Source organism: Xenopus laevis, chromosome 8L (assembly GCF_017654675.1).
Source record: "Xenopus laevis strain J_2021 chromosome 8L, Xenopus_laevis_v10.1, whole genome shotgun sequence".
NCBI lineage: Eukaryota > Metazoa > Chordata > Amphibia > Anura > Pipidae > Xenopus > Xenopus laevis.
In genome coordinates, this window is record NC_054385.1 from 12,184,847 (window position 1) to 12,199,348 (window position 14,502).

General features: G+C 43.4%; 1 protein-coding gene across 3 annotated transcripts in view; it reads left to right on the forward strand.

Moving 5' to 3' along the window:
- Window positions 1-14,502, forward strand: part of LOC108704469 (whirlin-like) — a 38,788-nt gene that overhangs the window by 1,008 nt on the left and 23,278 nt on the right. For all 3 annotated transcript variants that reach the window (XM_041573175.1, XM_041573177.1, XM_041573176.1), the window contains exons 2-4: window positions 106-1,154; window positions 12,181-12,399; window positions 13,336-13,461. In XM_041573175.1, the coding sequence (XP_041429109.1) occupies window positions 225-1,154; window positions 12,181-12,399; window positions 13,336-13,461 (1,275 nt within the window). In that variant the 5' untranslated portion in view covers window positions 106-224. The remainder of the gene's footprint in view (window positions 1-105; window positions 1,155-12,180; window positions 12,400-13,335; window positions 13,462-14,502) is intronic.

Consider the following 14,502-nt stretch of genomic DNA (forward strand, 5'->3'; position numbering starts at 1 on the left):
TTCATAAGGCCAGTTGCATTCAACAGGGGCGTTGGGAGATAAAATAAATGGTTGCTATGGGTTATTGCACCTTTTCACCTATAATATTTAACTCTTCCTTATCAGGGCAACTTGGGAAGAGCATTGGGTGAAGGCTTTTGTCATGTGCGGATCTCCCATGAGAAGACAACGCTCCCCAGAGGGTACTCCCAAGATACCCTAGCACCTCCTCCAGCCTTTGGGCAATGAATTCAGAGTCGGGACCTGTTCACCGCTCCCCAGGGGGCTCCATAAGCCAGTCTTTTAGGGGTTCCATTCATTCCTCATCTTCTGGCTCCATCAGCTCAGATGCCGGACGTGTTTTATCTATGAACGTCCGCAGGCTGCACGGAGCCCTAAATCGACTCTTAACTGACCCGGAAAGGGAGCAACTTTTGCACTGCTTACGCCTCTACCACTCCCGCAGGAACGTGTGCGACCTGGTAAGGACCTTGCGCCTTATACTGCGACCCCAAGACCAGAGGCAACTTTTTCCCATGCTGCGCCTGGTCATCCCACGTTCTGACCAGCTTTTATTTGACCAGTATACCTCTGAGGGGCTCTACCTAAAGGATATTCCTCTGGGGTCTTCTGGTTACAATAATGCGCTTTCTGACAAAGTGTTGGGATTCAGCACCCAACTCCAAGGCACAGCTCCTCTGTTCAGTACATCTGTACCAGGAACAGCTCCAGGATTCAGCAACTCAGTACCAGGGACAGCTCCAGCCTTCAGCAACTCAGTACCAGGGACAGCTCCAGCCTTCAGCACTCCTGTACCTGGAACTGCACCTGCCTTTAGCCCTTCTATAACTGGAATCCCATCTTCCTTTAGTTCCCCAGTACTTCGGACACCTTTAATGCCCAAAGCCCCTTATCCAGTGGCTCCTCCAGGATTTAGCAACTCACCACCCAAAGCAAACCCTACAGAGATCCGCCAGGTGACTCTAAAAAGGAACCGAAACCAGGAAGGTCTGGGTTTCAGTATCCGCGGGGGTGTGGAGCATGGGACTGGCATCTATGTGTCATTGGTAGAACCTGGTTCTCTGGCAGAACAAGAAGGACTGAAAGTTGGGGATCAGATCCTTAAAGCGAATGGCCGGCCGTTGGATAGAGTGACCCATGCAGAGGCAGTGAAGGTAAGTGCTTCTCTTGTTTGATTAAAAATCTGAAGTGGCCTCTAAACTTTTTGCCACCCATATTCTGAATGTGTGCTTCAGAAAAAGGCCTTCACCAATAGTAGGGAAATGTCACCCTGTGTAATCTTTACAAAGACAACCTTTGGTAATGAGAGAACCAACACTTGCTGTTAGTAAAGTGTAATGTTTGCTTACTCACAGGCTGGTATTTAACATTAGGGGTAATTTATATGACCACATGGTGCAGGTGCAAGAGGAGATAAACTGCACTCTGCTCTTTCAATCCGGCACGTGGGCAAGAGGAGGCAGAATCCCATTGCAGGATGTCTCCGATAAAGAGTCTGTCCCCTAATACTTCTACATTGTGCATGGTACACCTTCAATTGGGCACCTTGTGTGTCATTCACCTAAAATAGCAACTTTGCCATCATCAGCTCCAGTATACTGTATATCTACCACTAGCAACTACTGTGTGTGCTCTTATCAAGTTACATGTCAGTAGGTAGTGGAAATATCTCTGCTGCTTCTGTTTGTCCTATATAATATACATTCTGCTGGATCAATATTCATACCAGTGCAAAATCATTCAGCATACTCATTTGTTTCCATTTCTATACTGACAATGAGAAGCAAAGCACAAATAGACATTTGTTTTATTTATATTACAAGCTGTGTAGCACTTAACAGGGATTTTGTCTCATCCCCAGATCAGTCTCATTCCCAGTAAAGCCTCCAATATTAGGTCCCTATCATATATTTTTGTTGTGGGTTGACTTGCATGGCTCCCTTTCTTTTGTGGCTTTGTTTGGGCAGACAGTCCAAGTGATCGGATCTGCTGGTGCACCATACACTGATTAACCTGGTGCATCGGCAGCTGAAATCTCCAAACATGCCGGACCACAGAGACAGTATTTATCAATGGTACAAGCAATCATTTTAAAAAAAAATGTTATCTGTATTTGTATAGAACTGTTTCTTTGCTGTGACAGCTTGGTGCCACCAACCAGTGTGTCAATCAATAGGAGCTGCAGCCACAGAGCGCTGTCCATGGTACTGAATGGAAAAGGAAGTATAAGCTTCCCTCAATGGCTGCATTAGTGATTGCAGTATATGTACCATAAGTCACATGTTAGATATGTACTTATTATAGCAAATGTTGTCTATGTATTGGGCACACTTCCCATATTAGGTGCTCTCTTACCATAAAGGTGACCATAGATGCACCGATAATTTTCAAGTTTCATATGATATTCGGTGTGTGTTTGGTGGGAGACAAGATGACTGATGTCAGCAGAAGACTTGGATATTGGTTAACTTATTCAACCATCTGGAAAGTTTGAAGGTTGTTATATCTATGGCCACTGTGACTCCTGTATTAAGGCCCCTATACACGGCCGATAAAAGCTGCCGTCAGACCGAGTCGGCAGCTTATTGGTCCGTGTGTGCGGCCATCCAACCGTCTTTCCTGATCGATATCTGCCCGAAAGTTGGCCAGATCTCGATCGGGCAGGTTAAAAAATCCCATCAGATTGTGTGTGTATACGGTCCCGTGATCTGACCGCCCGTATCTGATGCATTATGATCCGATCCTTGGGCCCCAGGGCCCACGATCATATCAGCCCAATATCGCCCACTTCAATCCCGAGTCAGAAGCTTATTGGCCCATGTGGGGCCATCCAGTGGGATTTCCCTAACGATATCTGGCTGAAAGTCAGCCAGATCTCGATCGGGCAGGTTAAAAAATCCCATCGGATCGCGGCCGCATCTGTGCGTGTATGCGGTCCTGCGATCCGACCACCTGTATTGGACGCCTCATGATCCGATTGTTGGGCCCTAGGGCCCATGATTGAATCAGCCTGATATTGCCCATTTTAATGTGGACATATTGGGGAGAGATCTCTACGTCTATGGCCCCCTTTAGATGCATTCCCTTTCTGAAGTACTGAATATTTTTTGCTTTTTTTTGTACTTTACTTATTTTTGTACTTTTACCCTAAATCATGTGTTAGACACACTCTTACCATAGTTCCCATTTAGATGTTCTCTTACTATAACTCATGTATTAGATGTGTACTTACTACAACTCCTGTATTTAAGTTTATATGTTTCAGTTTATAGTTTGTTTATATGAGTTGAGGGTGGTTTTGCTTTGTTATTGTGGCGCTTGTGGTTGCAGGCCAGCGTTCTTACTGACCCTAGTAACATGTCGTGAGTCACTGTTTCTAACCCCACATGGCAACTATGTTATATCCATTACCCTCTGTGCCGTAATGTATGGCTGATATATACAGATAAATCACTTATTCAGGACAGTGCAGATCCGTTGATGGCTGGAGGGCTCCCTAGGCTTGCCAATAGTTTCTGCAGGAGGCAGAGGGCAGCCTTATGGCATAATGCAGTCCTTTGGCAGTGCAGTGGCTCTGCTATCATTGATTTCCCTCTAATGAACAGACTCAGTTTATCAGAAAACTAGATACAACTCTTGCATATTCTATTCACTTGGCACAGTTTGCCTGGGGCTTGTTCTATCCTACAGACTTTTAGCAATCATCTATGACAAAAGGAGTCTTTGGGTAAAAGATAAGGAGTTACCGGAGGAAGTGGGTCTTTTCCCAAAAAGCTTGTGTGTCCAGACTCTCCACAATAAATGTAGAAGGGCTGTGTACCCCTATGCCTGTGTGTATTGGTCTTTTTTTCTCATAGTCTATTTAACATCCATGCACAGTCAGCAGTAAGGAACGTCCTTGAGGGTCACAACACTTCAGAATGATATTGAGGCTGATGATGATGATGAAGAGCCACTCAGGGGATCAATGTAGTTATGGTGGAATGTTTTCCAATTGCATGCTGGGAACTCTTAGCACAATGATTATTTGGGTAGAGATTTCTATGATCATTGGTGTAACAATAAGTGGGAAAACCCTGAGACCTCAGAGTACAGACGTGGGCTTATTTTCTCCAACACATCCTAGCCAATACATTAACATTAGGGATGCACAAATCCACTGTTTTGTATTTGGCTGAACCCCCGAAACCTTCGTGAAAGATTTGGCTGGATACCGAACCGAATCCAAATACTAATTTGCATATGGGAAGGCAAAAACATTTTTTACTTCGTTGTTTTGTGACAAAAAGTCACGTGATTTCCCTCCCTGTCCCTAATTTGCATATGCAAATTAGGATTAGATTAGGCAGAATCCTGCTGAAAAAGGCCTAATCCCGAACCGAATCCTAACATTGGCACGCATGGGGACAAGGTTTGGAAGGGTCCATAAATCAATTTTTATCAGGGGGCAGAAGTTAAGACTTCTCCAATTGTGCTGTTTGGAAATTGTTATTAAGCAAAAAGCCGGGGCTCCAGGCTGGTTTGTTTTAAATCAAATTTCTATATTTCTACCTGTGGACCCTGCACACTGACTCGCCATCAAACAGTTAATTCCATTAAAAACCAACCATTAATTTTTTATGTGCCTGTTCTGCAGGCCAAACCCTGCCTATTTCTGATCTCTATAAATCATTTTTTTTCCCCAGCCAGTTTAACATAAGAAAATTGGTCTCTATTCTTACAAATGCTATTAATTATTGATTAACTCTGGATGTTGCCACCTTTAAATAGAAACCAGGCACACTTTATTACCATAAAGATTCGACAAGTGTCCAGTATATTCCATTTATTTGGCACTGGAGAGCCGGGAAACATTTTACTGATAAACCAGAATGCTTTAAAGGAGATATTCACCTTTGTACAGGTATGGGATCTGTTATCCGGAAACCCGTTATCCAGAAAGCTCTGAATTACGGAATGCACGTCTCCCATAGACTACATTTTTTATTTTATCCAAATAATTTCTAAAAATGATTTCCTTTTTCTCTGTAATAATAAAACAGTGCCTTGCACTTGATCCCAGCTAAAATATGATTAATCCTTATTGGAAGCAAAACCAGCCTATTTGGGTTTATTTAATGTTGACATGATTTTCTAGTAGACTTAAGGTATGAAGATCCAAGTTACAGAAAGATCCGTTATCCAGAAAACCCCAGTCCCGAGCATTTTGGATAACAGGTCCCATATCTGTATTAAATTTCATGATGTTATAGATGGATGTTCCTGTAATTAGATTCCCTTTCTACTAAAATTGTTGGGGGTCACTATCCCATTAACCCTGGATAGTTTATTATAGTATGAGTCCCACCATAATCTATACCTTAATATTTTGCTAAGACTAAGAATAAAGGGCAAGTAAAGGGAATACAAGGGGATGAGTTTATTATATACAATGCATACAGTATCTGTATCATAGCAAGTGAACACGTCTGGAATCTGGTGGGCTCAAATACTCATCAATCAGACGTCTCAACAGATAGACTCTTCCTTAGCCAGCTATAGTTACTTGTTTTATCTTGCAGCACAGCCATGTATATATTGTTCAGCATAGTTTCCAGTTCCGCTTACATGAAAATATACCTTTTATTTATTTTTTACCTATACGTGTGATTTTGCTTTGTTTTAAAGCATGTCCTGCTCCAGTCTATCCAGGCCACTATAGTTAGCATTGGAGAGGTACAGGACAGATTGCACCTCCCTCCAGATTGACCATTCTAGATATTTCCAGGCCTTGGGTTATTACACTAATTATAAACAGTCAATCCATCCACTTCCCTTTGGGCTCATTGACATGAGTGACCTTTTATAAATTACCATAACACAGCTGGAAATAACAACCACTCTTGCATATTTATTTTGAAAGGTACTTTCTTGTGAGAGAAACTGTTCACCCTCCCCTCAAATGTTCCTGGTTTTCTTTAAGATGTCCATGCCAATGCACTGCTATACAACCTGATTATGTACCTTCCTGATAAGCACCATCTCTCCCTACTATACCTGCTATCCCACAGTCACACTCCCTTCCCAGAGACTATTATCCACTGTTACTATAGACACCATCTCTCCCTACTATACCTGCTATCCCACAGTCACACTCCCTTCCCAGAGACTATTATCCACTGTTACTATAGACACCATCTCTCCCTACTATACCTGCTATCCCACAGTCACACTCCCTTCCCAGAGACTATTATCCCACTGTTACTATAGGCACCATCTCTCCCTACTATACCTGCTATCCCACAGTCACACTCCCTTCCCAGAGACTATTATCCACTGTTACTATAGGCACCATCTCTCCCTACTATACCTGCTATCCCACAGTCACACCCCTTCCCAGAGACTATTATCCACTGTTACTATAGACACCATCTCTCCCTACTATACCTGCTGTCACACTCCCTTCCCAGAGACTATTATCCCACTGTTACTATAGGCACCATCTCCCCCTACTATACCTGCTATCCCACAGTCACACTCCCTTCCCAGAGACTATTATCCCACTGTTACTATAGGCACCATCTCTCCCTACTATACCTGCTATCCCACAGTCACACTCCCTTCCCAGAGACTATTATCCACTGTTACTATAGGCACCATCTCTCCCTACTATACCTGCTATCCCACAGTCACACTCCCTTCCCAGAGACTATTATCCCACTGTTACTATAGACACCACCTCTCCCTACTATACCTGCTATCCCACAGTCACACTCCCTTCCCAGAGACTATTATCCACTGTTACTATAGGCACCATCTCTCCCTACTATACCTGCTATCCCACAGTCACACTCCCTTCCCAGAGACTATTATCCCACTGTTACTATAGGCACCATCTCTCCCTACTATACCTGCTATCCCACAGTCACACTCCCTTCCCAGAAACTGCTACTATATAAGAAGCCAGTTCTGAACACATAATATACAAATAAATAAGCCTCGCTGTGCAGAATTATTAAAAAAAGATGTATTGAACTTTTACTGAAAAATAAAGTGCCCATAGAGGCATATATTTTCCCATGAATGTGTCATTGATGCTGCTACATTTCTGCTTTCCGATTTATCAACAACCTAAAGAACACTAGAGAGATTAAAGCACATAACGAAGAATATTATTTCAGAGAAAGGAAGAGTTTATATGTTACTTATTGCTAAATTAGACCTGTAAGTTAAATGAGTCGCCCGCATCATTGTCCCATTAGCCATAAAGGTGGCCATACATGGATGTCGCCAAAAGAGCAGATCTCCCTCCGATATGCCCACCTTGAGTGGGGCAATATCGGGATGAGCCGATCGTGGGCCCTAGGGCCCAACGATCGGATCCTAACGATGCCTAACGGGCGGTCGGATCGCGGGACCGCATCAACGAATAGATGCGGCAACGATCCGATGGGATTTTTTGTCCCATCCGATCGAGATCTGGCCGACTTTCGGCCAGATCTCGATCGTTGAAGCCCGTCGGGGGGCCCCATACACCGGCCAATAAGCTTTTATCTGCCCGTGTATGGCCACCTTTAGACAGGTATATGGAGTTTACATTGCTAATAATCTCCCTGTTTGGGGAAATACGTTTGATCAGTTGTGAGTATGATCTGCATTGTGAGTGTAATAGGATCAGAGATGTGCAGGATGCACTGAAGACTTTCTCTTATATTAATTGGTCACAAATGCTTATTTGATTAATCCTGAGCAGGGAGCAGACTGAGCCTGGATGCTTGCGGGGGGAAGGCCATTAATCCCTTGTGAAACACAGCCAAGAAGGCACGCAGCATTTTAAGGAGTTTTAGCAATTAACAGAGAGAGAAAGATGGAGCGAGTGTTAGGGAAAAGGAAGGGTGTCTCTCAGAGGCACAGACAAGTTTGTGTATCTAGTGGAGCACAAGGGCAACGTTGGAAAGAGCTGTGTACATCTGGTGTACATCTAGTAGAGCACAAAACAAAGTACAAAATCATTTTGTATGTAATAAAGGGCAAAAGAAGAAGGAGTTTTGTATGTAGTGGAGCACAAGGGTAAAGTGAGAGAGAGTTTTGTATGTAGTGGAGTAGAATGGCACATCAGCAGCAAATATCAACCTAGTGGTGCAGAAGAGAAGAGTGACAGATGACTGCATATACAGTCATAAGGGAGAAGTAAGAGCTGAACATCTAGTAAAAGACAGTGATTCGTCCAATGGATGGAGCATATGGTCACAATAGGCAAAAGTCATGCTTACATCTAGAGCTGCTATCATTGGACCTCGTACTGCTCAGTTAGTAGGGTCCTTCCACCAGGGGGCTCCAATTTTTTTGCACACTGGTTATCTGGGCCCTCTGGATTTTACACAAAAGTGTAAAAATGGGTAGCTGTGTATCTAGTGGAGCAAAAGACAGTCTGACTGGATTTTCCTAAAGCCCACCAGAGAACCTGAATTCAGGTTAGACATAACCATACTAAATAGTGTCGGTTATTTTATTGCTCCCTGGTGGAAATAAGAATGATCTCATGGAGGCCAGTCTGATCCAGGTAATAGATAGATGTACACCTGTCCAGGAGTTGTGTGTCAAGTGAAGCATAAGGGCCCAGCGAGAGGCAACCCATAATCCAGCCAGGGCCGCCATCAAGGGGACAACCTTGAACTGCCAGAGTAGCAGCCAAGTTGCACCGAAGAAGGAGCCAAGCCTTCCCGAACACCATTTTTTTTTTAAACCTTTGGGCACTATTTTTTTTTTAACTTGGAGAAGGCTGGCCGCTGATGTTTCTTTTTAACTTTTGGGGCCCTGGCCACAAATGTTTTTTTTTAACTTTGGAAAGGCTGGCCACCAAGGTTTTTTTTTTTTTTTTACTTGTACCCATTCCTGGCCACCAATATTTTTTTTTAACTTGTAGAGGGTCCCAGAAAATGTTGTTGTATGGGGCCCCACAATTGTTAGTATAAATGTGTGTCCAAGCTTAATTATTGTTGGATAAGATTTAAATAATAAGACTAATCCTCTCTTTATCCTATGACAGGCTTTTTAATTGTTCAGCGTTAGTGAGCGCTTGGCCTGCATTTAATGTGTTTGCTATGAATATTTGAGCCGAGCAGGACGACTCAGGAGCTCTCAGTTCATTGGGGAAATAATGCTCTTATAATTAATGATAATTGCTTTAAGTTCCTTGTAGAATACCTAAATGCCAATGTTTTTTCAGTTCAATTCTTTGTTTGTGCGTTTTATTTTCTCATTTAAGTCACATACATGCAGGGGCTTCTGCTTCACTTGTTATTTCTTATTCTGTTGGATTTAAGTGGGAATTTCTGTTTTTTATGCATCTGCAGTCACTGAATCTTAGGGAGACATTGAATCTCAGTGCTTTGCTCTATGGGATAACGGAGGGGGACTATGTAGGGTATTGAGTAGGGGTTTTATTAGTGGGGGACTGATTTCTCCTTTAAATGTTGTAGTAGCACTAATGTTTGTATTCTGACAAAAGGAGGGTTGAACCCCCCCTCCCAAAATGTTGATGCATAGGTTGTTACAACAAAAGGGGTAAGCTCCCAACCTGCAGTGAATATGGTGTTTGTGCTAGTGATTCCCAACCAGTGGCTCCTGAGTAACATGTTGTTCTCCAACCCCTTGAATGTTGGTCCCAGTGGCCTCAAATCAGGAGATTATTTTTGGATTCCAGGCTTGGAGGCAAGTTTTGGTTGTATAAAAACCAGGTGTACTGCCAAACAGAACCTCCTGTAGGCTACCAGTCCACATAGGTGCTACCAAACAGCCAATCACAGCCCTTATTTAGCACCCCAGGAACCTTTTGCATGCCTGTGTTGCTCCCCAACTCTTTTTATTTTTGAAAGTGGTTCACGGTAAAAAAGGTTGAGGACCCCTGGTCTTGGGTTGCCACCTGACTGGCCTGGCCGGTAAAAATTAAGCCTGATCCCAATGTTATTAATAGGGGAAATGCATTAAAATATAGGAAGGTCGGTATTTTTTTCAAGAAAAGGTGGTAACCCTACCCTGGTCTAATCAGTGCAGGAAGGTCATAGGAAAGGTGAGAGGTGCAAAGTGCCTGTCCGGATTTCCAAATTAGGAACAGGACATTGAAGTGACTAACATGGCCATCAGCCAATCGCTGGTCGCCACGTCATCAGTCCCACCCTGAAATCATCTTGCCCGCAACCCACATCACCTGGTCCCGCCCCTGATGTCACTAAGCCTGCCCCTCACATCACCATCCAGCCCCTGCCCATTTTCAAAGAAAAAAAGGTGGCAACCCTAGTCAGCCATGATGTTGTAGGGGTAGGCTGGCAAGTATTTTACAGGCCTGGCCGGTGAAAATTATGGTTGATCCCAATGTTATTAATAGGGAAAAAAGATAAATATATAGGAAGGCCGGTATTTATTTCCAGAAAAGGTGGCAACCCTAGGTAGGCTTCATGAACACCTTAAGGTTCAAGGTTTACTTGCTATTAATTCCATGCTGGCCTAACTATGTCATTAAGGTCTCCCATGCATCTTGCAGTGCAATCACCTCTAAGTGGCGCAGCTTCCCTTTATTAACCATGATGCAACTCATTAAATGCCAAGTGAAATATATGACAGTCAGAGAACTAACAAGGTTCCACACTTGGACAATTCCTGGACAAATACCTCCATTTAAACTACTGTAGGAGCTGTCCATCATGGGTAAACTTGATATTGGGGAATGTGTGGCCCTGAGAACTCAATGGTCACAGCTCAGAGGCCCTGTGATTTCAACACTATATATACAGAATGTATCTTTCCTGGTTTGTATGTCAATATTTTCTCTCCCGCTCCCCTTCCCATTATTTGTAGCCTTCCTGTAGATGAGGATGAATGGGATGTGCATAAGGCTAAGTGACTCCAAGGCTGTAGGACTTATAGAGATACATGCTATTGCGTGCGCAGTGATAGAGAGGGCGCAGCTTTTACATCTCATTAAAAAGTAACATAAACTAACAGAAAGGAGTACCCACTGAAAAACACAAGGACAATGTCATTTATCCTGCAGATAGGCCTTGTTATTTACTTTCATTCCAATCAAATACACAGACTTGCCAATTATCAGCTGACCCAAAGCCACCCATGTTTAACTGGGGCACAAAATTCACTAGTGTAGACAGGGCAAATACACTCCCTAAACTAACCACAATTAGAGTTACAAAATTGTTTTTTGTTAAAAAAACAAAAAAGGTACCTGGGGCAGCTTTTTGCAACCCCTGGTTTTCACCTTGACTCATTGCTGAAAGCACCCATTTATTTGTACAGCACTATGGAATATGTTGGCACTTTATATAAACCACCTGGTTATAAACCAGAGAGATGGAAATTCCTGATGCACCCAAGTCCTGATGCTTCCACCTAGCCACTTCTCAGGAGGATTTGGCCGAGGGTATGGATGGCACAGACATGCTCATCTGATGACCTCTTGAAACAAACAGATCTCACAGCTTAAGGGCAGAGACACACATGGAGATTGTAGGAGATTTAGTCGCCCCGCGACAATCGCCTCTCCTTCGGGCGACTAATCTTCCCACAATGCCTTCCCACCGGTTAGAATGTAAGTCGCCGGCAGGATGGAACTCGGAGCGCTTCATTTTAAGAGGTCGCCCGAAGTTGCCTCACAAGGAAACTTCGGGCGACTTCGGAAAACTAATCGATCCAAGTGTCAGCATTGAGGGGAGATTAGTCGAAGAAGAGGCAATTTGTCGCTGGGTGACTAATCTCCCTGAATCTCTACGTGTGTCTGTGCCCTAAGAAACAGAATAAATTGGGATAATTGTTTGTTATCCTGGACTCTCCCTGAGTTGGCGGTATCTGCCTCACATTTCCAAGCAGCAATCGAGTGTTGTAAATATGGGGGGTTAGTAAGGACCTGTGAACCCTTCCTTCTTGTCTTCTGTGATCACCGTTGTCCTTCTCAACTTTTACATCCCCTGGGAAAAGGGGCCAATGTGTGTGGGTGCTGTAGTAGCCACAGGACCCACACACTTTTATGTAGGTGTTAAACTATGCCAGTATTGGTGCCCCACTATAATAAGCACACTGCTGCAGGAATAATTTACGGTATAGGGGTCCATTCAAACTGTATTAGATACTAGGGCTTATAGCTTCTGCATTTCCATCCATTATATGCCAATTGTGCTTCTGTTCTTTTAGGCTTTGAGGGGCTCACAGAAGCTGGTTATTTCTGTGCTATCATCAGGCCGGATCCCCGGGGGACACATATCCAGTCACATTTACACTTGGGTGGACCCACATGGCCGGAGTGTTTCCCCACCCAGGGGACCCCCACATCTCCAAAGCCCCTTACTGGGTGGTACGGAGCAGGAGAAAAGGAGTCACCTTCAGCTACTCCAGGAAGGTGATGAGAAGAAGGTAATGCAATGGAATTGCAGAGTTTGCACCATGTCTAGTAACCCACAGCAACTAATCAGGTGTTTGCTTTTAAAACGATGGTCAGCGAATTGCTGCTTGATAATTTTATATGATTTTATAAGTCTCTATACACTGGGACCATTAATGACCATTCGAATAATTGTCTGATTTTAGTCTCTGACCCTGGAATGAAACAATTTCTCTATTAAAAACAATAGAGATAAAATCATAGATACAGTAACATTATCATGGCACCGTATGATCGTATTAAATCTATCCTGTTTAAATGAAGAGTTGAAGCTCCATTTGTTTTCTCCTAGAAAGGAAGCTCAGAATGAGAGTAAAGGCCCCCCATACATGGGGCGATAAAAGTTGCCGACACACTGAGTCAGCAGCTTATTGGGCTGTGTGTGGGGCCATCCGGCGGGCGTCCCCGATCGATAGCTGGCCGAAAGTTCGTCAGATGCCGATCGGCAGGTTAAGGAATCCCATCGGACCATGGACGAATCTTTTCGTTGATGCAGTCCTGCGATCCGACCGCCCGTTTGGCCACCTTTCTGATCCGATCATTGGGCCCTAGGGCCCACGATCAGATCAGTCCAATATTGCCCACTTCAGTGTGGGCATATCGTGGAGCGATTGCCATACGGGAGGATCTCCCTGTGTATGGCCACCTTTAGAGAACATTTTTACAACCATGGCACACAAGCCATATTCCCCATAGTGCCCAAATGTGGCCATTCAACCTGTCATTTACATGGAATCTGTCAGCAATAGCAACCAACCAGCAGCTAGCTTTTACTGGTCTAGGGCAGTTATTTATTAATTGGTTGGTCTATGATCTATTGAACTGAGCAAGCTTTGCCCTTACAAAAAGACCAAGAGACGTAGTAATGCGATACGCAGACCTAATTCTTTTCCTCTTTTCTTTGCTAGGTGAATCTGGTGCTTGGAGAAGGGAGCTCCCTTGGGTTGTTAATCCGAGGTGGGTCCGAATATTCCCTGGGCATTTATATCACTGGGGTGGATAAAGGATCAGAGGCTGAGAGCGCTGGGCTAAAGGTAATACTTGTTATACTGACACCAGAATGTGTTTATATCAGAAGAAGATACGGAAAGCAGCCACTAATAACATTACCAACTTGTCTATAAATATTTTGAAACCATTATATTATGCATCTAACATGAACCATTAGTCTTCAAATACCCTGATGCCCTTTTATGATTCATCTCAAATGAACCAGTTGTCTCCAAATACAATGAGACCCTTCCACGATGCATCTCACTTGATAGAATTGCCTCCAAATATCCTGAGACCCTTCCATGATCGGTATCGGTTGTAGCCAAATACCTGATGCCCTTTTATGAAGCATCTCACATGAACTAGTTGTCTCGAAATTCCCTGAGGCCCTTCTGTGATGCACCTCACATGAAGATGTCTCCAAATACCTTAAGATCCTTCCATGATGCATCTCACATGATTAAAATGTCTCCAAATCTAACATGAACCAGTTGTCTCCATATACCCTGAGACCTTTCCATGAATCACCTTCCATTACCCAGTTGTCTCCAAATACCCTTCCATGATCGACCTCACTTTCTTTCATTCACTGTGCATATGTCTGTTTTTCCTCTCTGCGTTATTTTAACTATTTTGCTACAGTAGGGTTGGCCATCTTTTGGACATCCACATGTTGAGCAACCTTACATAAATCAATCTCAAGCATATTTCCATACCACTAAAAAGTGATATGTTAATCCTGGGCAATGTTCCCCCTCTTGCACATGCTTACAACCGAAGAAATTGTGGTGCAGGCAAAGAATTCTAAATAAAAAAAATTAGTATTTATTTGTACTTACCCACCTCTCTGCACATACAGGTTTTGAAAAGTTCACACCAAAGATAATTTTAAAGGGATCCTTGTTATATGGACCAGGACCAGGTTTAGCTAAAATAAAGGAAACGAAACCAAAACTAATCAAGTAGTGTAATATTGAAATATGGTCTGCTCCACAGTTTTCTCAATCTTTTGGGTATCACTCCCCATATTCAAATATTTAGCCAAGATTCCTCAAGTTGGTCCGTTGTAACTACATTTAAGT